The 27,906-nt window shown below is 38.0% G+C and overlaps 1 protein-coding gene across 1 annotated transcript in view; it reads right to left on the reverse strand.

Moving 5' to 3' along the window:
- Nucleotides 1–202: 202 nt before the first annotated feature.
- LOC106880831 (FHF complex subunit HOOK-interacting protein 1A) overlaps nt 203–27,906 on the reverse strand; it is a 50,362-nt gene continuing 22,658 nt past the window's right edge. Inside the window, exons 4-10 of the mRNA XM_052973665.2 lie at nt 26,771–26,938; nt 23,211–23,290; nt 16,818–16,979; nt 12,958–14,435; nt 9,824–10,002; nt 3,146–3,359; nt 203–881 (exon numbers count right to left, since the gene is read on the reverse strand). Coding sequence (XP_052829625.1) covers nt 685–881; nt 3,146–3,359; nt 9,824–10,002; nt 12,958–14,435; nt 16,818–16,979; nt 23,211–23,290; nt 26,771–26,938 — 2,478 coding nt within the window. The 3' untranslated portion in view covers nt 203–684. The remainder of the gene's footprint in view (nt 882–3,145; nt 3,360–9,823; nt 10,003–12,957; nt 14,436–16,817; nt 16,980–23,210; nt 23,291–26,770; nt 26,939–27,906) is intronic.

The following is a 27,906-nucleotide window of genomic DNA, read 5'->3' on the forward strand; positions in this document are numbered from 1 at the left end:
AAACTTTGTGAAGAAAACATGTGTTATAAACATCGTAGCCCACTATATGCTTTTTTAAAAAAATATGTTGTGAACATTGTCCATGATGAAAACTTTCAAATTGCTTTTATGTACCTATTCAAATGATAAGAAATTTTTAAAATCAAAATATCATGTTATGTAAAGTGATTTTTTTTAGTTTATATATATATATATATATACCTTTTTTTAATCTTTTATCTTTTACTTGTTTCAGTCACTGGACTGCAGCCATGTTGGGGCACTGTCTAGAAGAATTTTAGTCAAATGAATCAACCTCAGTACTTATTATTTTATAAGCCTGATACTTATTCTATTGGTCTCTTTTACCAAACAGCTAAGTTACAGGGATGTAAACATGACAGCACTGGTTGTCAAACAATGGTGGGGACAAACACACACAAAGGCGCAGGCACACACACACACACACACACACACACACACACACAAGCTTCTTTCAGTTGCTGCCTATCAAATCCACTCACAAGGCTTTTATTGGCCTGAGGCTACAGTAAAAGACATTTGCTCAAGGTGCCATGAAGTGGGACTGAACCTGAAACCATGTGGTTGGGAAGCAAACTTCTTATCACACAGCTACACCTGAACCTGTATGTATGCATACAAAAAAAAATCAATATTCACGCTGTATGGCTTCTTTGCTTTCTATTAATGCTCCATATAAATTTTATGTGTGTGTGTGTGCATGCGTGCATATATGTGTATGTGTGTGTGTGTGTGTGTGTGTGTGCGTGCGCGCATGTGTATGTGCATCTGTTTATCTATGAAATGGTGAGAGGAGTATAACAAAGTAATAAATGACTCACCAGATGCTGGTAAAAAGAATGAATGCTTTCTGCCAACACCTACAATAAAGAAATAAAAGAAAATAGATGGAATTGGTCCTGAGCAAAGCATTAAACTGCATCTGGTTGTGAGGCTCCAGCTCAGGATTCAGAAGTTTTGGGGAATATGGAATTATCCTTTAGTCACCCCTACTCCCAAGTCTTCTCTGACCTGGGGTGGTAATATCTGTAAAAGCTTCTAGTTATGTGTCAAATAGCAGATGTTGGTGCTATGGCTAAGACATATAGGACTCAGAGAAGGGTTGGCTCTTTAAACATGTGTTACACAGGCCCATTGATGTATGGACATGCACTGATGTCATGTGAATTAATCTCCCTCCCTGGGCATTAAATAGATCCAGTGCCACAATAGTAAACTTGGTGGGGCAGGAGACTAGCAGAGTAAACTGTAAATAAACTGACAGAAGGTGATGGGAGACCACTGTATATCTTTCCCAAGAAAAATTATTCAGGTTCAGGATTTGTCATGGAGATCCATGAGTACTGACACCTGTAGGCATGGCATTTGAAAAGAGGAAAAGATGGAATCGATATTGTCAGTTTTGATGAACATATTTTGTAATATTTTGATCAACTGAACTATCTATTAATTGTATAATATTGTTAAGAGGCTGAGTATCCTTTAAAAGTTTGTTCCTGTAACATAACACTGAAGCAGACAATGATACACTGCATAAATGATAGAATATATATAGGAGGAAGATAGATAGACAAATTCATAGAGAGGGAGAGAGTGTGTGTGTTTGGACAGGTTTGAGTGAGATTTAGTTTAAAGGGAGATAATTGTAAGTTAGTAATATTTTTAAGTTACATAGTTTGAGAGAGAAAGAGAGGAAGAAAGAGAGGGGGATAGAATTAACAACTAGACTTATTCAATGACTTAATTATTTTTATCATCAGGAAAATAAAAACCTAGTTTTTCGCAGTGTGCTAAGAATTAATTAATCCAACTATATATTTAACAGCTTGTCCTTCATTCAATGAAGAATAACTAAATTCCAAGTTAATTTTAGGTACAAGATGAGTAACTCAAAAGTAACTGATCTAATTGTCCACTTGTTAAGTCAACATCAGGTGTGTTGAGTCCAAACGGAACCCCTAATTTTGTATGAAGGATACAGTCAATGGCATCAGTCTCAAAATTTAATTCACACTTATTTTATTGAACCAAGAAGAGTGAAGAAAAAAGTGGATTTTTGCAGGATTTGAACTCAAAATATAAGCAGTGCCTAACTAATTACTATCTATCTATCTATGCATGTATGTATATATATATATATATATATAGAGAGAGAGAGAGAGAGAGGGGGGGGGAATGAACAGGTGAGATCCAGAGATGCTCAGTATAGAAAACACATAGTGGTGCTCAAATGATTTGAACTTACACTCCAAAATCTAAGTCCACAGGATAAAGAGAGGGTAAAAGAAATCCAGATGAACTGAGATGGATATAGTGATGTAGATAAACATGCTTGGGCTTGATATATAAAATAAACATACATACGTATACACATATAAATATATAAAGGGATATATCCTTACATATATTTACATGTGTATACATATGTATGTATATTTTATGTATCAATCCCAATCATGTTTATCTACATTACTATCTCTCTCTCTACATATATAGATATACATTATTGTCCTGACCGTCATTTAATGCTGACTTTTTCATGCTTGCATGGGTTGGAGTTTGAGACAGGTTTCTATGGTTGGATGCTCTTCATATTACCAACCTTTACCTGTTTCCAAGCAAAGTAATATTGCCCCATCGCCAGATATTTTTATGCAGAATATTGGAAATGAATGACACTGCTCGTATGACAGTGACACACATTTACAACTATCATGCGATGTCAAGACAGGGAGATACACAAACACACAGACACACAATGGGCTTTTTTCAGTTTCTGTCAACTAAAACCACTCACAAGGTTATGGTTGACCTGGGGCTACAATAGAAGACACTTGCCCAAGGTGCCATGCAGTGAGACTGAATCCAGAACCATGCAGTTGGGAAGCAAACTTCTTACCATACAGCCTCGCACACACACACTAAACTCGATAGTGTATACATCATGGTAGTGATGTATAATGAGAAATTTTGATACTTAACAATATATAATATTAATATCAAAAACAAAAGCAAAAAGATACAAAAGCAAACAAAGGTAAGTATAATACTACATGCATGTTTTAATGGTTATTAATTTTTAAAAACAACAATTAGGAAAGCAAATAAAATTAATATGTCATACTTTTGTGTGAGTTTGAAGCATACTCAACAGATTTGCTTTTTAGCTGTAGACCTGGGGATGGAGATTTCCTGTTCACCAAAGACTTCCTTTCAAGCTCGTTTTGGTACGTACAAATTCTCAAGTTCAATGTTTGTCGTGCCTTCACGACTAACTGTGAGAAATCAGGGATGGCATGTGAATAGTGGTCGACTTTGTGACGAACCGATGACAGCACCTGTGGAATATATGATATATAACATAGAAAAAGTCAGTAAGGAAGCCTCCACAAGCTAGAAATAGCAGTCAATTCCCTGTAAGGACGGGCATAATAGATAATGTTCTGTATGTATAAACCATGTGGTCACTCAATCTGCAAGAAACAGCATCCAATTGTCCTCTTCTAGCTTAAAAATGAAGGACACATAGGATAAAGCAATCTAGAGACTATATATTTACAAACATATTACACATACATACAACTACCATATACTCTCCTCAATTCTCTCTCTCTTTCTTTTGTCTCAGTCATTGGACTGCAGCTAAGCTGGGGCATCACCTTAAAGGATTTAGTCAAAAAAATAAACCTCATTACTTACTTTTTAAGCCCAGTACTCATTCCATCAGTTCTTTTGCTGAACTGTAAAGTTATGGAGATGTAAATAAACCAACACTGGTTGTTAAGCAGTGGTGTGGGACAAATACGTACACAGACACACATACACATATATGATGGGCTTTTTTCAGTTTCTGTCTACCAAATCCACTCACAAAGCTTTGGTCACACCAGGGCTATAATAGAAGACACTTGCCCAAGGTGCTATGCAATGGGACTGAACCTATAACCATGTGGTTGGGAAGCAAACTTCCTACCAGACAGGCATGCATATATGTGTATATGTGCATGTGTGTGTGTGTGTGTGTATGAAGCTTACTTCCCAACCAAATGGTTCTGGGTTCAGTCCCACTGTGTGAAACCTTGGGCAAGTGTCTTCTACTATAGTCTCAGGTTGACTGAAGCCTTGTGAGTGGATTTGGTAGATGGAAATATATATATATATATATATATATATATATACATCATATATATATATACATCTTCACCCCTACTCTTTCTTACTCTCTCTTCTCTCTTTCTCCCTCCTCCCATACCCACTTTCCCCCTCTTATATCCACCTTCCCCTTCCCCCTTCATCGTCAACCCTCCCTCATAAGCTCATCCTACCCCACCCCAACACACTCCTACTCTACCTTCCCACTCCACCCCATCCAATTCCTTACACCCACCCCTACCTCTACCCCCACCCTCAGCCTAATCCACACTCCACCCATGCCTTCCCCACCTCCCAACACCCTCACATCACACCACATACACACTACAACTGACCGACTCCTTTCTCCCCTCCCCATTTTTTCACACATGCATACATCAAGATCACCAGCATTCTCTCTTTCACACACACACACACACACACAACTCCTCGTTCTTGGGTCACTGTTCTTTCTTCTCCCTTTTGTTATCTCCCCTTTTTCTTAGCTCTCCTACGTGAATTTTCTGAACTTCCTGTCCTCAGAAGCCATGATAGATCGTTGACCAAACACCATTCAATTTTGTTTCTCCTTGTTTTCTCCGTATTCTTTCTGTTGAAGAGCGTAGCTCGAAATGTTAAAGACTTTCTGTATTCCCGAGCGTCAAACTAATACATCCTTTTGTTATTTACACCACCTGTCCTCGTCTGTTGTTTTTTTTCGTACATTCTCCCATATATAAATGTATACATTTGCGTGTGTCTGTGTTTGTCCCACCACCATTTATATCCCCATAACATAGCAGTTTGGCAAAAGAAACCGATAGAATAAGTACTAGGTTCTAATTTATCACTCTTTACAGTTCTTGTCTTTTAAATTTATTGTATAAAACTGTTGAGCTAATTTGTAAGTTTTTTTTTCCTGTATTTAAGGTAGTAAATTAGCCAAATTCTACTTAAATAAGTATAGTGTTATTTGTAAACTATAATAAAATATTTTTTAATATTCAAATTCTAATTTTAGCTGCAATATTTTAAGTAAAAAGTTTCTTATTCTTTACTTGACTTGAAGTAATAGTTTGTCCTATACTTTTACAGGTGTAATAACTTGTCCAGTACTTTTCCAGGTTTATAATCTTAAGAATATGACTTTTCATGCTCACATTTTTCCATGCAATCTATGATTTTTCCAGGCATTGCTGTTATAAGATAATTAATAATGTGTCAATTAATAATTTAGGATTTTACCTTATAAAATACTGGGTAGAGGGATACATTGGCTGCTATTTTTAGTGTGTCAAGCGACCAGATAGAGGCTCTTTCATTGGTTTGATTGCATTGTGAGATTTTTTTACACATATATGTATAATATGTATATATATCATTGGCAGAAGTTAGAGAGTAAGTAAAAAGATGAGAGTTTCATGTATTGGCACTTATCAAACATGAATTTGTCCATTGTCACTCTGTAACTTGTGATGAAATAACTTCTAAAATACAAAATTTTGTCCCAAATGTTAAGAGTAAATCCTGATGTATGTGACACATTGTACCAGTATCGGAAGTTTCAAAGTGTTTAGTTTAAAAAAATTAATTAAATAATCTTTATGTCAAATTGAATAGATCTGAAATGGATAAAAAGTAAAGTCGACCTTGGCAGAATTTGAACTGAAAATGTAAACACAGGCGAAATACCGCTAAGCATTTTACCCAGCGTGCTAAAGTCTCTGCCAGCTTGCCACCTTAGGACGTAAACATTCATTTTAGCAATATATTCTTTATTCTTATTGCTAAGCGTTACTCCCTTACTCTCTTACTTAATTACATGAAATTTCGTGGCATTTCACCCCATAACTTTTCTTCTACTAATTTTTGTTTCCTCATGCATTTTTCTATCATTTAAGCCTAAGAAAAGTATACTTTTATTTTAAAATTAAAAAGTTTATGTTAATCGAAGGTAAATTGGTGCCTTACTGCCCCCCTTGAGGTTGCAGATATTTTGATGTAACTTTTGTTTCTACTGAACCAAATCTCAAACTATTTATGCCAAAGTGTTGCTGAGGAGGTGTCCTCTTTAAAACTGTTAACAGTTTGCAATTTAGTTGAGAACTGAATTTGTGGTGAAGCTTGGAAGCTGCTGCGATTGACGAAGTGGTGGACTTAAGAATATATTCAACCACTACCATGGTTGAATGGTAATTCTATCTGTATCAACCTAGAAAATATTTTGTCATGGAACTGTCTCAAAGAACCCTTTACACAATGGCACTCTCCAAAACAATACATAAAAGTGGTTTCAACTTGATACTCTTTAGCAGTCTTTCTTTCTTGCAATGAAAGAATACATTCTTTTTTCCTACCACTTATCTAAGAGTCAACATTTTCTCTGGTGACATCCACCTCAGTTAATTTTGTTTTCCTTCCAGCTCTGTGCTTTCGGAAAGAAACACCTCAACATAACTGAGATGCTGTATTGACACAAAACTTCACATGGTTAGTAGTCCTTTGTGATAGAGGTACTGTGTGGTTCATACATAATATATGAATTTACAATGCTTCAATTGACTAAAAACCACAAAATGTATCTCCACCATTTCTTTCCAGGTTGTCTAACTGGTTAGTAGGCCTGACACTGGTTGGATTTATCAACACCATCCATATGCGCATTGTATGAATTATTTACTGCGGGTTTCCCCTCAATCCCAACTCCTGGCTGTTCACTAGTAGACAAAAATAAAATGTGTCTTCTGTTCTTCTATAAGGTGCCTAGTAAATTTTCTTTTTGCATCTTGAGAATGTCCCCTTTTTTTAAAATTTGGTGGTTTTAATCTTATAGTACAGCCCTTTGTGATTGCTCATCAAGTATTGCATGCATAAGTATTTACAAAAGTAAGATCTTATGGCAAAGTCACCAAAGAAGAGACAGTGAGAATATGGTGAAGGTGAAATGGTTCAGTTTTGTCTATTTCCATTATATTTTTTCCCATTGTAGATATCAAAATTAGCACAATACTCTGTGTCTGATCACAAACCTTCCATATTTGGTTCCCCATTTAGTGGGTTTAGCAGGCATGTATTGCCAAAAATGTACCCTACCCTTACATCCTTACATACACTGAGATTTTTTCCTGGCAGATATGTAGTTTTATACTTTTCAGAAAGTAAATTAATAATTGGACACACTTTAAATAATGGATCTTAATTGCGTTCATTCTTGCTGGGGGTATTAACAAAATCATTAAGCATAAGTAATGAGATATTTTCGAGTACCTGGTTTTAGACATTATGCTAGATATATACAGGTCACTATACCTTACATCAGGACTCCAGTAGTTCCACAATCAAGGGAACTACTTGACACCAAACATAATGTTCACAGTGGAAAAGCTCTGATTCCTGCAGCATAAGTTGTCTGCCAAAGTGGATAGGATCTTCCATGAGTAGATATGATTCATTGGGGGTATCTGTTTGTTTCTTCTGTCACAGTTTTGAAAAAACTTTTAAGTGAAAACAAAAACAGTTAATCCAAGGGTTGGGCGTTGGGAGATAAATTGTGTTGTGGACTAGTCTTTACTGTGAAATCTGGAATTGTAATTGATGCTATAATTTTCAACCATGTTGCCATAATGCTTTGAATGGTGTCCTGAATATGTTCTTTACTTTCACTATCAAAATCTTCTTCCTCATCCAAAGAAACATAAACAACTGTATCAAATTCAGCTGAAGACAAATCACTGTTGTTTTCTTTCACATTTTGTATATCAAGTGTAAAACCATCAAAGTTGGAATGGCTACTTGTTGGCACCATATCGGTAAAAACTACAAACACTTCTCTTCAAATGTTAAAAAAAAAAAAAAAAAAATGTGATCTCAAAATTTTCACAGTATTTATACTCATAATTAGGTGGGTAAGAATTTATCTTGCATTATCTCAAACTTACAAGAATTCAATAACATCATTTATTTTTTCAGTGATTTTGTAGAGAAGTCAATTACAGCTGGTTATGACCAGTATGAACAGACAAAAGGAGGATCATTTTGGTCAGATACAGCTGACCAAATATGCTAAAGGATTAAATTTAAATTTTCAGGGGTTGCTGGAGCTCCATTGAATGATAATTATGTTGTAGAGTAAGTTGTGATGAAAGATTTTTATTGATAGCAACTTCATATAACAAAGCTCTCAGCAACAACAGTTACACAGAAAAAACACAATATATAAACAACACTACATACAAAATAAAAAAAAACATAAGACTAGAAAAAGGAGAATTATCTGGTTCAATCTCCCCTTCAAATACAAATCTCCAAACCATTAGCCAAATTATTTCTCAAAATACTCCAAAAACACTTCTACGCCAATCACAAATACCATAAACTAATAAACAAATACATCATAAAAATATATTCCATAAATAATAATTTAGAAAAAACTGTAGCAAATTATAACCATATAAAACTTTCTAAAAAGGCCACACACACATAACAGCAACAATTGCAACTCCAGACCCTCTCCATCCTACCCTCTAAAAGGAAACTGTCTCACAAGTAATATTGTTTATAGCACAACTGTAACCAACACCACTACACCAACTATGATATCCATATATATAGAGTCTATAGCAAACGAATTCAAGACAATACAACTAACACACCCATAGTTTTTGTAGCTCAAGCAGGAAAAAATGATACTTCACTATTCAAATATATGTGGATATTAAAATAAAAAATATTCTGCTTCAGCATTAATTGGAAAATATTGTCAAACATACATAGGGAACCTGCCAATTTTGTACTAAAGAATCCTACAACATTTGAAGAATCAAATCTGGATTTGAGGCTCTGAATTAATCTCTTTCTGCAAACAAAGATCTTCAAAGCATTAAAAAATTTCAAACCAACAGTTTTTTTTTTAATAATTAAACATAAAAATAGCTCACCTACTTCACTCTATTTCTCTTCACCACAAACTTCCCAATAATATACATAAACACTAACATTACAGCTTTACACTATATATATAAATACAGTGTACATTTAAACACATAAGAGGCATCCATCATAGAATTCCTTGCATGCTAGAAAGAACAGTTAAATTCCAAACCACTATTTAGGGATAAAACTTCGAAGGGAATGAAAAATAAAAACATTTACCAAATGAAAAAGGGAATGCAAAATAAAAGCATATAACAAATGTTTTTATTTTTCATTCCTTCAAAGTTTTATCTCTAAATAGTGGTTTGGAATTTAATTGTTCTTTCTAGTGTGCAAGGAATCCTATGATGGATGCTTCTTATGTGTTTAAATGTACACTGTATTTATATGAATAATATATAGTCTATTGACTAAATTTTACACACTAGGCCACTGGTAGTAGAAATTTCTAATATTTCTCATTACCCTTGATATTATTAATTAATTATATATATGTATATATATATATATATATATATATATATATACAGAGAGAGAGAGAGAGAGAGAGAGAAAGAGATATGTGTATGTATGAGTGTGTGTGTGTTTGTTATACATGCTAACAAGTTTGCTTTGATGAGACTATTCATCTGCAAATATGTTTTTTATCAATTAGAACCCAATGTTTCATTACATCTATTACCTCCTCTGTCCTAAGTATGCTAAATGAAGAATAACATGATAATAGAAGAGAACTCACCTGAATGAGCGATTTGATGGAAGGCTGGAAGACCAAATTGTGGTTCAGGAGAAATGATCGAAGTAAAGGTTGTGGGTAAGTAGCAAGACGTGAGATGAGTCCAGTCAACAGAAAGTTGACATGGAGTGAATTCTGAACCATGCTCTCTAATTTTGACAATAAGGCTGATAAGAAAGGGCCTGAAAAAATATATATAATTTAAACAAATATAATTCACTCATATTATATACTAGTGTGTGTGTGTGTGTGTGTGTGTGTGTGTGTGTATGTATTATACATACACACACACATATGTATGTATTACAAATATTGTAAAATTAAGTCAAGTTTCAATCATTGGCTTATTTACCCATATTCATTTGTCTGTCTCTAACATGCATATTATATAAATATATCTATCTATCTATCTATCTATCTATCTATATATATATATATATATATATATATATATATATATATATATATATATATATATACAGGGATTAGCATGAGTTGCTTCTCCAACATACTGAAAATTTAGAAATAGCAGTCAAAGAACTACTGATTCCAAACTACAAATTTTTTTTCTCTAACAGATAGAAAAAATTTGTAGTTTGGAATCAGTAGTTCTTTGACTGCTATTTCTAAATTTTCAGTATGTTGGAGAAGCAACTCATGCTAATCCCTGTATATTTATGATTATAAATGGTTTTACCGATAAAGGTTTTTTCATACTGAACTACTTGGCAAATTTGCTAATTATTAATTTTATTACTAATTGACGATTCCCTGCCCTATATATATATATATATATATATATATATATATATATATATATATATATATATATATATATGCACACACACACAGTGGGGGTGGAGAGGATTGATTCTGTTTCTCTCTCTCATTATCAGTTTTCTCTTGAAGAAATACCTGTGTTCAGACCTGGAGATGGGGGATCTGCTAGAATTAAATCGTCCATGACATGCTATATGTGTGACACCTATATGATTCTGTCAGGTGTTGAGGCTGCAAGGAATAAAGGGAATACACACACACACACACAAACATATCTCCTTCTCTCTCTTTGTTTCACACAAGCTATCTCCCCGCTTTCATAAATGCGCAAACATCCACAAATATACATTTGTACATACAGATGCACACACACACACACACATATATATGTATGTATATATCTATATCTCTCTATCTAATCATTATCATCATCATCATTTAGCATCTGCTTTCCATGCTAGCATAAGTTGGATGGTTTGACTGAAAACTGGTAAGCTGGGGAGCTGCATTAGGTTCCGTCTGATTTGGCAAGGTTTGACAGCTGGATGCTCTTCCTAATGCCAACCACTCCAAAAGTGTAGTGGGTGCTTTTACATGCCACCAGCATAGTTGCCAGTTATGCAGCACCAGCATCAGCCACAACTACTATCTCACTTGGCTTCACAGGTCTTCTCAAGCACAGTATATTGCCAAAAGTCTTGGTCACTTGTCACTGCCTCCATGAGGCCCAATGTTCAAACAGTGCTTTTTATGCGTCACTGGCATGGGTACCAGTTATACGACACAATTTCACTTGCCTTGATGGGTCCTCTCAAGCATGGCATATCGCCCAATGTTTGAGGTTGCTTTTTATGCGCCAGTTACATGACACTGGCATCACCCAAAGGTATCGGTCACTTGTCATTACCTCCATGAAGCTCAACGTTCGAAGATCATGCTTCACCACCTTGTCCCATGTCTTCCTGGGTCTACCTCTTCCACAGGTTTCTTCCACCATTAGAGTTTGGCACTTCTTCACACAGCTGTCCTTGTCCATATGCATCACATGACCATACCGGCATAGTCATCTTTTTTACACACATCTGATGCCTCTTATGCCCAATTTTTCTCTCAAGATGCTTACACTCTGCTGTGCATACATATATATATATATATATATATATATATATATATATATATATGCATATGCACACACATCATGCAACTGATTGCATTTAAAAAAGATGCTTCTCCATTTACCTTTGGTGAATGTAGCCTTGACCAGGAGGAATTGATGTCATCAAACAATGTCTAAAGATCATTGGATGTTTTGACCATAAATCATAATACCTTCTTGTTGATTAGTCAGTTTTAGTGGCTGGTTTCCAGCTTAGCTCCTCTCCCTTACTCTATAACCAACAATAGGTCCTTTCTGCTACCTCACCCAACTTGCACACAGCTCTTATTCCAATGTTTGTAAGCATTCTTCATACTAACTGGCAGGGAATCCTCAATTGCCAGTCTCAATTGGGAACAGCCTACCTACCATCTTTTCTCCTTGCAATTCAGCAAAAGGTTTAGGTACTCAGCACTATTAGAATCAAAGGCTTTATTACACACCCTTCTGTAAGATTGATCAGTATTATCTTTTCTGCTTTTTCAGACTACACAATTACTCAGGCCTCAGGTTTGTGTGAATAACCTGAGGAAACTACAGCCTTTCCTCTTGGTCTACTTTCATATCACATGATAGGGTTTCTTGTAGTTAACTGCTTGATCTTCTTGCTCTGTAAGAGTGAAGAGCAAAGCTGGAAGTTAGGAGGAGAAGATGAGCAACTACAGCCAACCTCCTAATAGGATGGTTTACAGATCAAAAATGAAACACTAATAATTGTTGGATACTAGCTGATAACATCAATTCTTCCTGGTCAAAGCTATATCCACCAAAGGTGAAGCATCTTTTAGATGTGATCAGTCTTACCAGTAAAGACTGGAGCATGATGTTCTCACCAGGGCATGTCAAGCTCTCCAAACATGCCATCATGGAAAATGAATATTAAATGAAAATGATGATGATGATGATATATATATATACATATCATTATATAGCATCATCATTATTGGAGCAGCAGATTGGCAGAATTGTACATCAAAAAATGTCTTGGATTTTTTTTAGTTACCTCTACACAATTTGAGTAGAAATTGCACTGTGTCAACTTTGCATTTAATTTTTTTGAGTTGATAAGATAAAATGCCAATGAAATTGCTGCCTATGTTTGAAACAAGTGATGAATTGTAAGATCTTGCCAAGATCAACAATTAGCTCCACCCAGAATTTGTTCCCATGTTAGAACTTAATGTTATGATGAATAACTTACCAATATTTGGGGTTCCAGTTATATGCTTTGGGGCATTTGATCCTGTGAGAGAATTAGCAGCATGTGGATCTGAAGGAAGTTTTTTCTTGCCTATCATAAACATTTGTTTTGAATTCTTTGCATTGCAGAAGCTTTGCAAAGGGCTTTGCTCACTAGGAGATTGCCCAACTTGTTGTGTATCAACTGATGAGGGCTTAGAACCTGTCATCACTTCATCTTGTAGGCCATTCATTTGTGACAACTGTTGATCAAAACCTGTGTCTTGTGTTGATGATAGATCAGATGTTGCATGATTCTGCTGGCATTCTTTTGAATTTTTCTCATTAACTACATTAGCTTTTTTATCAATCTGTTTTGATACTGACATATTTTCATCTGCACCTGAAGTAGATGAAATTGTGTCAATACTATTTTCTGTCAATGGCTCAGGGCAGGTATTTTTGATTGGTTCTACCTTAACTGGAGTTGACTTTGCTTGGTTAGGGTTAGAATAAGGGCCAAATTGGAAAGGCAGACCAGTTGGACCTGAAAATAAATTGTCTATAAACATAAAAACATCTTCATTTTTATCACTTTCAACAAAGCCAGTTTCTATTCTATCAAGAAATTTGAGGAAGGATTCCATATCATCACAGTTTGCATGCAAGTTAGACAGTTGGTTTTGTGTCAAGAAAGTCTGAGGAGTCTGTGCAGTACAGCTCTCATCATACTGTGCAGGCTGAGAGCTTCGGGAAACAAGTAAGCTTGAGGCAGTTTTGGTTTCCAAATTTCCTACACTGTCAGCCAAAGTTTGCTGTGTTTGCAATAAATCTTTATCTGGAGTGGTTCGTTGTGCAGATGACTGCATGTTTTCTTGTGACAGTAGCTTCCCACACTCACCTTGTTCTGGTTCAGCATTCATATTTTTATTGTTCTCATCTTTACAGTTTTTACCAACAGACAGTTGGTTTTGTGTCAAAGAAGTTTCAGGAGTCTGTGAAGAATAACCATTATCAATTAAAGACAACTTCTCAGGCTGAGAGCTTTGGGCAGTTTTAGTTTCCAAATTTCCAACAGAGTCAGAGTTGCAGCTAGCCAAAGTCTGCTGTGTCTGCAACAACAAGTCTTTGTCTGGAGTTACTCGTACAGAAGACTGTGTATTCCCATGAGACAGTAGTTTCAGACTGTTGTCTTTCCCACACTCACCTCGCTCTGTCTCAGTTTTCATATTTTTCCTAGTCTCTTCTTGTTTATGGTTTCTAGCAACAGAACCATTCACAGAATCCATAAAAGACTTTTTTGGGGTAAGAATATTTAGTGACATCATACTCAGGGGCGATGGTCTATCCCCATCATAGGGTACAGACCAACACTGACATCCATCGCAACACATTTTCAAATTAATGAAAGCATCATACAAATATTCCATATAGTCTGTTTCTAGTTCATTCCAGTTGTTTGCTGACTTTGTCGAGTAAGTGTCATTCATACTGTAACTCCTGTAGGGGGGAAAAAATATATATATATATATATATATAAATAAATAGTACATATATGCTTTAGTTTGTTGTTCTTTACAGGAAATGTAAAATTACAAAAGTATTCATAGTTAATAAATAAAGGAATAATATAATCTATGTGTGTATGTTTGTGCATGTGTATGTATGGATACATACATGTAAACACACACACACACACACATGAAATTTGATCAAAAAGTATTGGGACTGGTGCTATATAGGAAGAAAAGTACAACATATGTCAGTTTTACATTTAATCTCCATCAAACTAGGGCCCTTTCTAAAGCCACACACTTTATACCCCATTCTTTCCATTGATGGAAGCATACCTGGAACTCCTTTTTTGGGGATAGCAAGCAGCTATCTTGTCACATTCTCTTGGATTTCCTTGATGTTTTGAAACTTTATTGGGGTCTTCTAAGACTGAGCCATGGTTTCAGAGTCAGCCACAGAACCATGATTTGTCACCCACTATGATTGATTTCAAAAAATTTCTGTCTTCTTCAACACAATGAAGGAGTCCTGCACAACTGAAATCCGATCATCTTTTTCAGACCACCACACTCTACACACTTTACTTCCAAGCACTGCTATAAACAATGGAAGTGAGAAAGAACATTACAACTTGGTGTGCATGTGCGAAAGAGTTCAAGATTAATCTGTGCCAAGTAGCTTCACTCTGCATACAATAGTTTTGTTACTATAGCAACAGTCCCAATACTTTTTGATCAGACCTTGTGTATATGTGCATGTGTGTGTATGTATGTATATATATATATATATATATATATATATGGGAAAATTTATGAAAAAAACAACAACAGACGAGGACAGGTGGTGTAAACAACAAAAGGATGTATTAGTTTAATGCTCAGGAATAGAGAAAGTCTTTAACGTTTCGAGCTACGCTCTTCAACAGAAAGAATAAGGAGAAAAACAAGGAGAAAAACACGGAGAAAAAAAATTTGAATGTTGTGGTCAGCGATAGAGAGAGAGAGAGAGAGAGAAAGATAGAGAGAGATTAGTATCAGATTATGTCTAACATAATAACCTGGTATTCAGGAGCCCTTTTTACTAAACTTTTTAAGGCGATGACTATACAAAGATATTCCAATTAAATGCCAACTGTATCTATCTCACTTGAACATGGACGAAAACTCAGAAAAAGTCATGATTACTGTCCATTCTTCCTGACTAGACCATAAAAGAAATAAAAACCAACTACCTGATTGAGGATTATTTTCTTAAACCTTATGCAGATGAAAGGCAAAGTTAGTTTCAACAAGATTTGAATTCACAACATAAAAATAGATGACTAAACATTGCAATACTTTTTACTTAAAGCTCTCCTCATTCTACCAACTTTCCATTCCTTTTAGTAATAACAAATATACAAATATTTATACAAATAACAATTTATTATGTGCAACAGAAGTAACATTGGATTAAAATAGTTATCTGTGTAAAACATCTAATGCAAATGCATCACTGAATGGCAAATTAACTGCTGTATTCACCCAGAGATAATATCTCTTATGGACATACTGTGTTAAATAACACAAAAATATATCAGTTGCAGGAATGCCTAATGTGCATTTCTGCCCTTTTGAATTTTGTCAGCAACATGTATTTGCTGGAAATTGCATACCAAGGCAAAGTCTGTTGTCACTGACATAGGAAAATAGTAATTGAAAACCCAAGATTCATGATGTATTTAATGCAGTATGCCCATAGGAGACATTATTCCCTTGACAAATACCAGAGTTAATTTGTTTTTTTTTTCATGTATTTGTATTAAGTATGACACACAGATTACTATTTCATACATATAACAATTTCTTACATAAACAGAGGATCACACATTTTGAAAGGTACTCTGTGAGTGGTTGAAAAAAATGAACAGAGTCAACATAGGGTAGTGATGAGTCTGTAGTCTTGTTGAGGATATGACAAACTCTCTAATACTGGTGTCTTGACAAGATGCACCAAAAATACTATGTAAAGTGATAGGTGTTAGGAAGGCCATCAGCTGTTGAAATCATTTCAAATATGGAACATAGAAATGAGCTGTGGCCCTCCAACTGATCTAGCAGAGAGTATTAATTTCACATCAAAATTGACTCGAACTTGAGGATCAGTCCATCCCATGCCATCAAGGTAATATATATAAAATGGTGATGATGAAACAATCAGTTATACTGATCCTGGAAGTATAAAAATGAAAATTCACCTGTGACACATTTCAACTCAGGATGTAAGATCAAACAAAATATTACACAGCATTATATCTGTTACTCCAATGATTCTGCCATCCAAATGCAACATATAAATAAGTAAACTGTTAAATAAATAAATACATACCGAGAGAAATTGATAGTCTCACTATTCTCTTTGTCCTGATCCCATTTTAGACAGCATTTGGGTCTCAGAGACAAAAACTTCTCAGCACTTTTACTATGAAAGTCAATGTCTTTGACAGCACGCTTTTGACTAACCATCACATGTGTACAGGGTATCAGATATCTGGAGACAAAGGAAATATATATATATACACAGAGAGGGAGAGAGAGAGAGAGAGAGAGAGAGAGAGAGAGAGAGAGAGAGAGAGAGAGAGAGAGAGAGAGAGAGTGATAGAGAGAGAGAGAGAGGGGGAGAGAGAGTGAGTGATAGAGAGAGAGAGAGTGATAGAGAGAGAGAGAGAGGGAGAGAGAGGGAGAGAGAGAGAGAGAGAGAGAGAGAGAGAGAGAGAGGTGGGGAGGATGAAATTTAGCCCAGGTCACTTCTGATTGAGCAGATCAATGATCAAACATCTTCCAACTTTGACCATCACACCTTTTACTCAGATATCTAATGTATTATACAATATACATACATTATATATAATATATAATACATTATCTAATGTATTATAAAATAAACAGTTTTAGTTGCTTAGTCTCATGCCAGCTGTAATCTAGCAGACCCATGATCAAAATGGTTTTAGCCTGACTATTCCATCTTATATAGCTTAGTTAGTATATAATATAGAGTATGAGTTATATCTACTGCATAATGTATGGTATATGTTAGCCATTCAGAAATGCACAAAAACTGGTAACTTCACTTGAACATTTATTGCTTGTAAAAGGTGTCAAAATTTTTATCACTCCAACAATAACCTGATCACTGACAATGTTGTTGCATTGCAGTGCAACATTGTCAATGACCCAGTGCAGTTTCAAGCAACGATAATTTTGACACCATATCACAAACAATAAATGTTCAAGTGAAGTCAACAGTCTTTAAGTATTTCTGAATGACTAACATGCATCTTCCATGCTGCAATTGCTTTAGTTTCAACACACAGTCTCAGATCAAAACACTTACCATGTATATACATCTTTGTAAATGTATGGTATAATCATCATCATCATCATCATTTAACGTCCGCTTTCCATGCTAGCATGGGTTGGACGATTTGACTGAGAACTGGTGCAACTGGATGGCTACACCAGGCTCCAATCTAATTTGGCAGAGTTTCTACAGCTGGATGCCCTTCCTAACGCCAACCACTCAGAGAGTGTAGTGGGTGCTTTTACGTGTCACCCGCACGAAAACGGCCACGCTCGAAATGGTGTCTTTTATGTGCCACCCGCACAAGAGCCAGTCCAGGGGCACTGGCAACGATCTCACTTGGCTTGCCGGGTCTTCTCACGCACAGCACATTTCCAAAGGTCTCGGTCAGTAGTCATCGCCTTGGTGAGGCCCAATGTTCGAAGGTCTTGCCTCACCACTTCAGCCCAGGTCTTCCTGGGCCTACCTCTTCCACGGGTTCCCTCAACTGTTAGGGAGTGGCACTTTTTCATGCAGCTATCCTCATTCATTCTCACCACATGTCCAAACCAGCGCAATCGTCTCTCTTGCACACCACTACTGACGCTTCTTATGTTCAGCTTTTCTCTCAAGATACTTACACTCTGACGGGTATGCACATTTACATTACACATCCAGCGGAGCATACTGGCTTCATTCCTTGCAAGCTTACGCATGTCCTCAGCAGTCACAGCCCATGTTTCACTGCCATGTAGCATGGCTGTTCGTACACATGCATCATACAGTCTGCCTTTTACCCTGAGTGAGAGTCCCTTTGTCGCCAGCAGAGGTAAGAGCTCTCTAAACTTGGCCCAGGCTATTCTTATTCTAGCAGTTACACTTTCAGCGCACCCACCCCCACTACTAACTTGGTCACCCAGATAGCGGAAGCTATCAACTACCTCTAGTTTTTCTCCCTGGAATGAGATAGAAGTTGTTTCCTGTTTGTTTACAGTGTTTATTGCACCTGAACATCTGCCACATACAAAGACTAACTTTGTAGTTAATCTGCCTTTGATATTGCTGCACCTCGTATGTGTCCATAGCTTGCACCGGGTACATCTTATAGAGTTACTACCTACTCCTTTACTGCATACTGAGCAGGGCCATCTACCTGAAGGGGTTTGTGTTTTATCTACCTTCCTACTTATTAGGATTTTAGTTTTTGCTAGGTTGACTCTAAGGCCCTTCGATTTTAGTCCTTGCTTCCACACCTTAAACTTCTCCTCTAGTTCTGATAGTGACTCCGCAATTAATGCAAGGTCATCAGCATAGAGGAGCTCCCAGGGGCTACCTGTCTTGAATTCCTCTGTGATCGCCTGGAGGACTATGATAAATAGGAGGGGGTTGAGGACGGAACCTTGGTGGACCCCTACCTCTACCCGGAATTCATTGCTGATGAAGACCGGGAAAGCCCCCGGCCCATCGGGAATCACTGCAGAGATGCTCAAAATATCTGGCAGTGTTGGCTATAGCCTAGTCACCCGTATTACGAACCAGGTGATACACGAAGGAGTCATACCCAATGACTGGTGTAGCAGCATCATAGTCAACTGCTACAAAGGTAAAGGTGACGCTTTAGATACAAATAATTACAGAGGCATCAAGCTGTTAGATCAGGTTATGAAAGTTACAGAGAGGGTCATAGCCCAACTAATTAGGGAGCGAATCAATTTAGATGAGATGCAGTTTGGGTTCGTGCCAGGTAAAAGCACTACTGATGCCTTATTTCTAGTGAGACAGTTGCAGGAGAAATACCTAGCTAAGGATAAACCTCTGTACCTGGCTTTCGTTGACATGGAGAAAGCCTTTGACAGGGTCCCCCGATCCCTTATCTGGTGGTCAATGAGGAAACTTGGGATAGAAGAATGGTTAGTGAGAGCTGTGCGAGCCATGTACAGAGATGCTGCCAGTAAGGTGAGGGTTGGAAATGAGTACAGCAATGAATTCCGGGTAGAGGTAGGGGTCCACCAAGGTTCCGTCCTCAGCCCCCTCTTATTTATCATAGTCCTCCAGGCAATCACAGAGGAGTTCAAGACAGGTTGCCCCTGGGAGCTCCTCTATGCTGATGACCTTGCCCTAATTGCGGAGTCACTATCAGAACTAGAGGAGAAGTTTCAGGTGTGGAAGCAAGGTCTAGAACTGAAGGGCCTTAGAGTCAACCTAGCTAAAACCAAAATCCTAATAAGTAGGAAGGTAGATAAAACACAAACCCCTTCAGGTAGATGGCCCTGCTCAGTATGTAGAAAAGGAGTAGGTAGTAACTCTATAAGATGTACCCGGTGCAAGCTATGGACACATAAGTGCAGCAACATCAAAGGCAGGTTAACTAGCAAGTTAGTTTTTGTTTGTGGCAGATGTCCAGGTGCAATAAAGACTGTAAACAAACAGGAAACAACTTCTATCTCATTCCAGGGTGAAAAACTAGAGGTAGTCGACAGCTTCCGCTATCTGGGCGACCAAGTTAGTAGTGGGGGTGGGTGCGCTGAAAGTGTAGCTGCTAGAATAAGAATAGCCTGGGCAAAGTTTAGAGAGCTCTTACCCCTGCTGGCGACAAAGGGACTCTCACTCAGAGTAAAAGGCAGACTGTATGACGCATGCGTACGAACAGCCATGCTACATGGCAGTGAAACATGGGCTGTAACTGGTGAGGACATACGTAAGCTCGCAAGGAATGAAGCCAGTATGCTCCGTTGGATGTGTAATGTCAATGTGAATACCCGTCAGAGTGTAAGTATCTTGAGAGAAAAGCTGAACATTAGAAGCATCAGTTGTGGTGTGCAAGAGAGACGATTGCGCTGGTATGGACATGTGGTGAGAATGGATGAGGATAGCTGCGTGAAAAAGTGCCACACCCTAACAGTTGAGGGAACCCGTGGAAGAGGTAGGCCCAGGAAGACCTGGGCTGAGGTGGTGAGGCAAGACATTCGTACATTGGGCCTCACCGAGGCGATGACTACTGACCGAGACCTTTGGAAATGTGCTGTGCGTGAGAAGACCCGGCAAGCCAAATAAGATCGTTGCCAGTGCCCCTGGACTGGTTCTTGTGCGGGTGGCACATGAGATGCACCATTTTGAGCGTGGCCGTTGCCAGTACCGCCTGACTGGCTCCTGTAGGATTTTCGAGCGAGATCGTTGCCAGTGCCCCTGGACTGGCTTGTGCGGGTGGCACATAAAAGACACCATTTCGAGCGTGGCCGTTTTCGTGCGGGTGACACGTAAAAGCACCCACTACACTCTCTGAGTGGTTGGCGTTAGGAAGGGCATCCAGCTGCAGAAACTCTGCCAAATTAGACTGGAGCCTGGTGTTGCCATCCGGTTTCACCAGTCCTCAGTCAAATTGTCCAACCCATGCTAGCATGGAAAGCGGACGTTAAACGATGATGATGATGATGATGATGATGATTTCCAACCTTCACCTTACTGACAGCATCTCTGTACATGGCTCGCACAGCTCTCACTAACCATTCTTCTATCCCAAGTTTCCTCATTGACCACCAGATAAGGGATCGGGGGACCCTGTCAAAGGCTTTCTCCATGTCAACGAAGGCCAGGTACAGAGGTTTATCCTTGGCTAGGTATTTCTCCTGCAGCTGTCTTACTAGAAATATGGCATCAGTGGTGCTTTTACCTAGCACGAACCCAAACTGCATCTCATCTAAATTGATTTGCTCCCTAATTAGTTGGGCTATGACCCTCTCCGTAACTTTCATAACCTGATCTAACAGCTTGATCCCTCTGTAATTATTAGTGTCTAAAGCGTCACCTTTACCTTTGTAGCAGTTTACTATGGTGCTGCTACACCAGTCATTGGGTATGACTCCTTCGTGTATCACCTGGTTTGTAATACGGGTGACTAGGCTGTAGCCAACATTGCCAGATATTTTGAGCATCTCTGCAGTGATTCCTGATGGGCCGGGGGCTTTCCCTGTCTTCATACTCTTAATTGCTTTATCTACCCTGGTACTGTCAACTCGGATAGCTGGTCCCTCTGTTGGGTCGACATACGGCAAGCTCTCTTTCTCCCATTCATTCTCTTTATTAAGCAATCTATCGTAGTGGCATCTCCAGACCTCTTTCTTTGCAGCCTCATTTAGTGCAAGCATACCATCATCCATGCTAACACATTTCTCTCCTACAACATCACTATTCTCTCTCCTACACTGTCTTGCAACACGAAATACCTCGAGTCTTTGGTCCTCACGGCGCAGAACATTGGCAAATCTTTTCTTATCTGCTTCCCCTCTGGCTAAATAAACCTGTCGCCTAGCTTCCCTTCTGGCAGATTGGTACAATTCCCTGCTACCACCGTTCTTCCAGTCCTTCCAAGCCTGTTTCTTTTGTCTAATAGCCCCGTCTACATCCTTGTTCCACCACCACGTTACTCTGGGTCGAGAGGGGACTTTACACCAGCCACAGATCTGGTCTGTGGCTCTCAACAGGTTGTCCCGCAGAAATCTCCAATTGTCTTCCCCTTCTATTTCGTCAAATGCTTCAAGTAACTTGTCTCTAAATCTCTGTCCATTTGCAGGGTCTTTAAGTTTCCATACCCTTCTCCCCCAGGCCGGTCTACTTCTGGGCACCCATATTGCCTTGATCTCGAAGTCGCTAACTACTAATCTGTGTTGGGGTGTACATTCTTCGCCAGGGAGGGTTTTGGCATTTATAAGCCTCCCTCTTTCTCTAATTCTGGCGAGGATGTAGTCGATTTGGCTAGAGTGTCTGCCAGATTGGTAGGTGACTAGGTGACAGGCAGGTTTCCTGAAGTTGGTATTGCAAACCATAAGATCGGTTGCATCACAGAACTCCAGGAGGTTCCCTCCTCGTTGCGGGAACCGAAGCCATAGCCTCCATGTATGCCATGGAAGCCTCCAGCACAACACACACACACATTTGTTTAATATCAGGTCACTCCTGATCTGGCAGAAATATTATCCAAAACATTACAGCCACAACCATCTCATTTTTTATACAGACATTGTGTATCTTGGATTATATTTTCTAAGGGATCCCTCCTTATTGTTGCTGGGGCCAGTTGACTAGATAAAAGATCATTGGATTAAGTGGTCCCTATTCTAGATACAGTTTGGAGTTTAGTGAGGGAGATGTAAGTGATTCACTGGCATATGAAAGCACCTTTATATCACAGACTATATAAATTAGACTAAACTTTTGCAAACTCATCTAGTCCTTAATTTTAAGATGAATGAGATTATTGAGGAGTGATTTTGATGACAGGCAGTGACGAAGAAACTTGTAAGTAGGATTACAGTTAGAACCATGATCCCTATTTGAAAAAATCAGCAGGGTCACAAGGTCCTTACAGTTGAGAATAACCAGGATCTTGAGAAAATTGCAGGGGTTAAGGTTTAGGGTTATAAAGTTAGAATAAAAATTACTTACTTGAAAACCAGTTGGAACATGACATCTTCACAGTTGAGGTCAACAAGGGTCTTGAAAAGTGACAGGGAGACTAGGGATAACTGCAGAATAAGGTGATAAATAAGGGTATGTAAATAATAATGATACATACCTAAATGTATGTTTGTATGTTGTTTTATTATCATGTGCTGAGTCTTTTCTGTTAGTTGGATACTAGGGAATGTAGTTGAAGTTTTGTTGATGCTGATGTAGTTTGAATCTTGTGTGTTTTGTTGTTGTTGTAAAAGCTATTATGTAGCCTTGAAATTAGGTTCATGCTACGTATAAGTAACTGAAGATGTTACTGATAACAGTGATTTCTTCAGGCCCTACATGCTTTGTGTGTACATTTTATTGGGCTCAGAGCTTTTTATGTTTTTCATGATTTTACAATTGATTTTTGGGTGCCTGATTGGAGGAAGTGGATGAAAACCATGGTCTACATGCATGTCAGAAGTGGGCCATTACTTGGTATTTGGGGTCTAATTGTTATTTGCAGTATTTTTGTACCTGGATAAGTTGGGTACATTGAAGTCTCTTTAAATGATGGTGTTAAGGGGAGTGTTGTAATTAAGATATGCAACTTAAGAGAATGAGATATCAGTGGTGATATATACTATTCATTATATTAATGTGTTTCTTGAATTCATGCATTTCTGGTGTTTTGTGTCCTGTTAGTTTTTTTAAAGTGTTGTACATTATATATGGGATTCATAATTTTATGTATGCTATGAGGCCTCCGCAGTGGTGAATTGGTCTGTCTGTTCATGTGTTGTGGTTGTAAACATGTTTATTGTAGTGCAGTGTTATGTGTGATGACATTTTTGTTTCCATAAATGATTTTATGCTCTTATCACTGCATTGTAATATTTAAATTTTTCCTGCTGGCATGAAGGATTCCAAGAAGCAAGCCAGTATGGAAAAGAAAGATCTGGAAGCTTAAGGATCCTTTGAATAGTCAGAGGTTTAGGGACTTCCTAACTGAAGCATTTGATGAGAAGGAGGAGGAGTTACAGACTTGCAATATATGGGATAACTGGAAGTTCCTATGAAACAACTTACAGAGAGACACAGATCAAATTTCTGGGTGGTGCAAAGTTCCAACCAGACCTAGGGTGACATGATGGTGGAACAATGTAGTTGATAGGGCCATTAGAGAAAAGAAACAGGCTTGGAAGGACTGGAAGGGTGGTGGTAGCAAGGAGCTATATCAGGCAGCTAGAAGGGAAGCTAGGAAGCAGGTATACTTAGCCAGGGGTGAAGCAGAAAGGAAGAAGTTTGCCAATGTTCTGCAGCGTGAGGACCATAAGTGCTTCGGTTTGCAAGAGAGTGTGTCAGGGAAAATTGTAATGTTGTGGGAGGGAAGTGTGTTTGCATGGATGATGGTTCATTTGCAGTTAGTGACTCTGCTAAGAAAGAGACTTGGAAGTGTCACTATGAAAGGCTACTAAATGTAGAGAACACCTGTGAAGAGAGTCTGCCTAAAGTTTATCCAACAAAGGGACCAGAAATCCATAGTGTGTGTTGTAGACAAGGCCATGAAGGATACAGAGACTGGGAAAGCTCCTGGCCCATCAGGAATAATCGCTGAAGGCGTAGGTTATGGTCTAGTTACACGTATAGTTAATCAGGTGGTACACAAAGTCATACTGGTGTAACAATACCATAATCAACTGCTACCAAGGTAAAGGTGACACCTTAGATAGAAATAATTACAGAGGTATCAAATAGTTGGATCAGGTGATGAAAGTTACAGAGAGGGTCATAGCCCAACTAATTAGGAGGAGAATTAGTCTAGATGAGATGCAGTTTTGTTTAGTGTCAGGGAGAAGCACCACTGATGCTATATTTCTGGTAAGGCAGCTGCAGGAGAAATACCTAGCCAGGGATAAACCTCTGTACCTGGCTTTTGTCGACATGGAGAAAGCCTTTGATACAGTGCCCCGATCCCTTATCTGATGGTCAATGTGGAAACTAGGGATAGACGATTGGTTGGTGAGAGCTGTACAAGTCATGTACAGGGATGGTGTCAGTAAGACAAGGGTTGGCAATGAGTATAGTGATAATTCAGGGTACAAGTAGGGGTTCACCAAAGATCAGTCCTCATCCCCCTCCTGTTCATCATAGTCCTCCAGGTAATAAAAGAGGAATCTAAGACAGGCTGCCCTTGGGAGCTCCTCTATGCTGATAACCTTGTTTTTATAGCTGAATCACTACCAGAACTAGAGAAGAAATTTCAGGTGTGGAAGCAAGGTCTAAAATTGAAGGGCCTTAGAATTAACCTAGCAAAAACCAAAGTCTTAGTAAGTGGGAAAGTGGACAAATCACAAATGCCTTCAGGTTAATGACCCTGCTTGACTGTAGGTAGAAGTTACATAAGAAGCATAAGGTGTGGTGTGCAAGAGAGACGACTGCACTGATATGGTCATGTGATGTGTATGGACAAGGATAGCTGTGTGAAGAAGTGTCAATCTCTAACTGTGGAAGGAACCGGTGGAAGGGGTAGACCCAGGAAGACATGTGACGAGGTGGTGAAGCATGATCTTCGAACATTGGGTCTCACAGGGGCCATGATTAGTGACCGAGATCTTTGGTGATATGCTGTGCTTGAAAAGATCAGTCAAGCCAAGTGAAATTGTAGTTGTGGCCAATGTTGGTGTCACGTAACTGGCACCCACGCTGGTGGCACATAAAAGTCACCTTTCAAGTGTTGGGCCTCATGGAGGCAATGTGGCTGATGCCAGTGTTGTGTAACTAGCACCTGTGCCAGTGACATGTAAAATGTACTGTTTGAGTGTTGAGCCTCACGGAGGCAATGACAAATGGCTGAGATCTTTGACAATATGCTGTGTTTGAGTAGAAGACTCATCAAGTGAAATTGTAGTCATGGCAGATACTGGTGTCACGCAACTGACACTCATGCTAGTGGCACATAAAAAAGCACCCATTACACTCTTGGAGTAGTTGGCATTAGGAAGGGCACCCAGCTATAGAAATCATGCCAAATCAGACTAGAGTCTTGGCCAGCCCCTCAGTTTACTAGCTCTGGTTAAATTGTCCAACCCATGCCAGCATGGACAACGGACATTAAAGATGAGGATGATGTGTTTATAAGGTTTTTCTGTTGTGCTGGAATTTTTAATTTGTATTCAGTGCAACAATGTAGTGTTAATGAAGGAAGATGCTACTTTCTGTTGTATTGTCAGTCTTACTGACTGTGAAATGTAGTGTATTTCTGTGGAACTTTGGTAAATGTTTTTAAGCATGTCGTTAAAGGATAACCATTAATTCTACTATTATGATCACTGCAAAAGGCCTTGTAACAACCCATATCAACATTACAAACGAACAAGTTATTATGTACCATTCTAATAGTTCAAAACATGTAAACTTTAGACAACAACTACAATAAGCATTTTTACAACAATTTCAATATCACAACTCAAGAAAGCAATGAATATTTACAACCTCTATTTATTCAACAACCACCAACCTCTGTTACCTTCTTAAGGGTTTGGATCATATTATAAAGAAGCACTTACTTTGCTGTTGCTGTTTATCCTGGTGATTAGTGAGTCAAGTATGACAATTTCATCATTCTTCTCACAAAGGATAAACCTCAAGAAGGCCTTGATCAAAGTTGGTTCAGTAATCCGTCGTATGAAGAGGTCGAGATAAGCTGTGGCTGTGATGACCTCCTCTCGAGAATTCTGTAAAGAGATGAAAGTATGATAAAGGATGTATATGATGACAATGGAAACAAGGATTTTTGTGATGGGATGAGGTAAGGTGTTATTATGACAGCTTGGAAATTCTGTAATAAGATGACTGTATTATGAAGGATATGTATAGTTATATGAAATGTGAGAACATTTAACAGCGAACACACATACACACATATTCTTAAAATAACAAGAGATGTGAAAAAAACAAACAGGGATAGAATTTTAAAAAATTTGGTAGGAAGACCCAATTTGGGAAATTATCAGATGAAGTTGGTCAAATTCAATGGTTTAAAGATTTAAAAAAGAGGAGGTGGATGGACAGAAAAATGGAAAGGATGGGTTTGAACTGGGAAAGTAAAAAAAAATAGATATCAATAAACATTAGTGCATTGATGCAAATTGACTCATTTATCAATACACATCAACTATTGGCACCCTCAAAATATGTTGTTTCCTGTCTCTGCTTATTCTAATTCTACATCAATAGCCCCTTACCCTCCCAATCTCTTCGCAAAGTCCAAGATTCTGCTATACAAACTAGAGCACTCACTGTTTTTGAACTTGGTGCTAAAATTCATTTAAGGAGATATTGGAAATTCATTTAAGGAGATACTGTAATTCAAAATCATATTTAACCTGACATGGAAAACCATAATTTAGGCAAAGTTGCTGATTGGTTCAATTTGTCATCAAAAGGTTTACTCTGCTTTAGACAACTTTCAGACCTGCATTTAAAAGAATCCCAAAATACCTCAGTCTTCATCAGTTGCTGATCTTCTGAGAAGCTTGAAAGCTCAAGTAGGCCTATATTGGAACATTGGTCACATGTATATATGACAGAGTTGTTATCCAAACATATATCCTACATTGCATCCAAAAGAATTTTCTACTTCATTGATTGTAAGGCTTGGAACTTGTAGTGATTTTGAAGTTCTAGTTTCATGTTTAGAGAA

The sequence above is a fragment of the Octopus bimaculoides genome, chromosome Z, assembly GCF_046866305.1.
Source record: "Octopus bimaculoides isolate indiv1 chromosome Z, ASM4686630v1, whole genome shotgun sequence".
Classification (NCBI taxonomy): domain Eukaryota; kingdom Metazoa; phylum Mollusca; class Cephalopoda; order Octopoda; family Octopodidae; genus Octopus; species Octopus bimaculoides.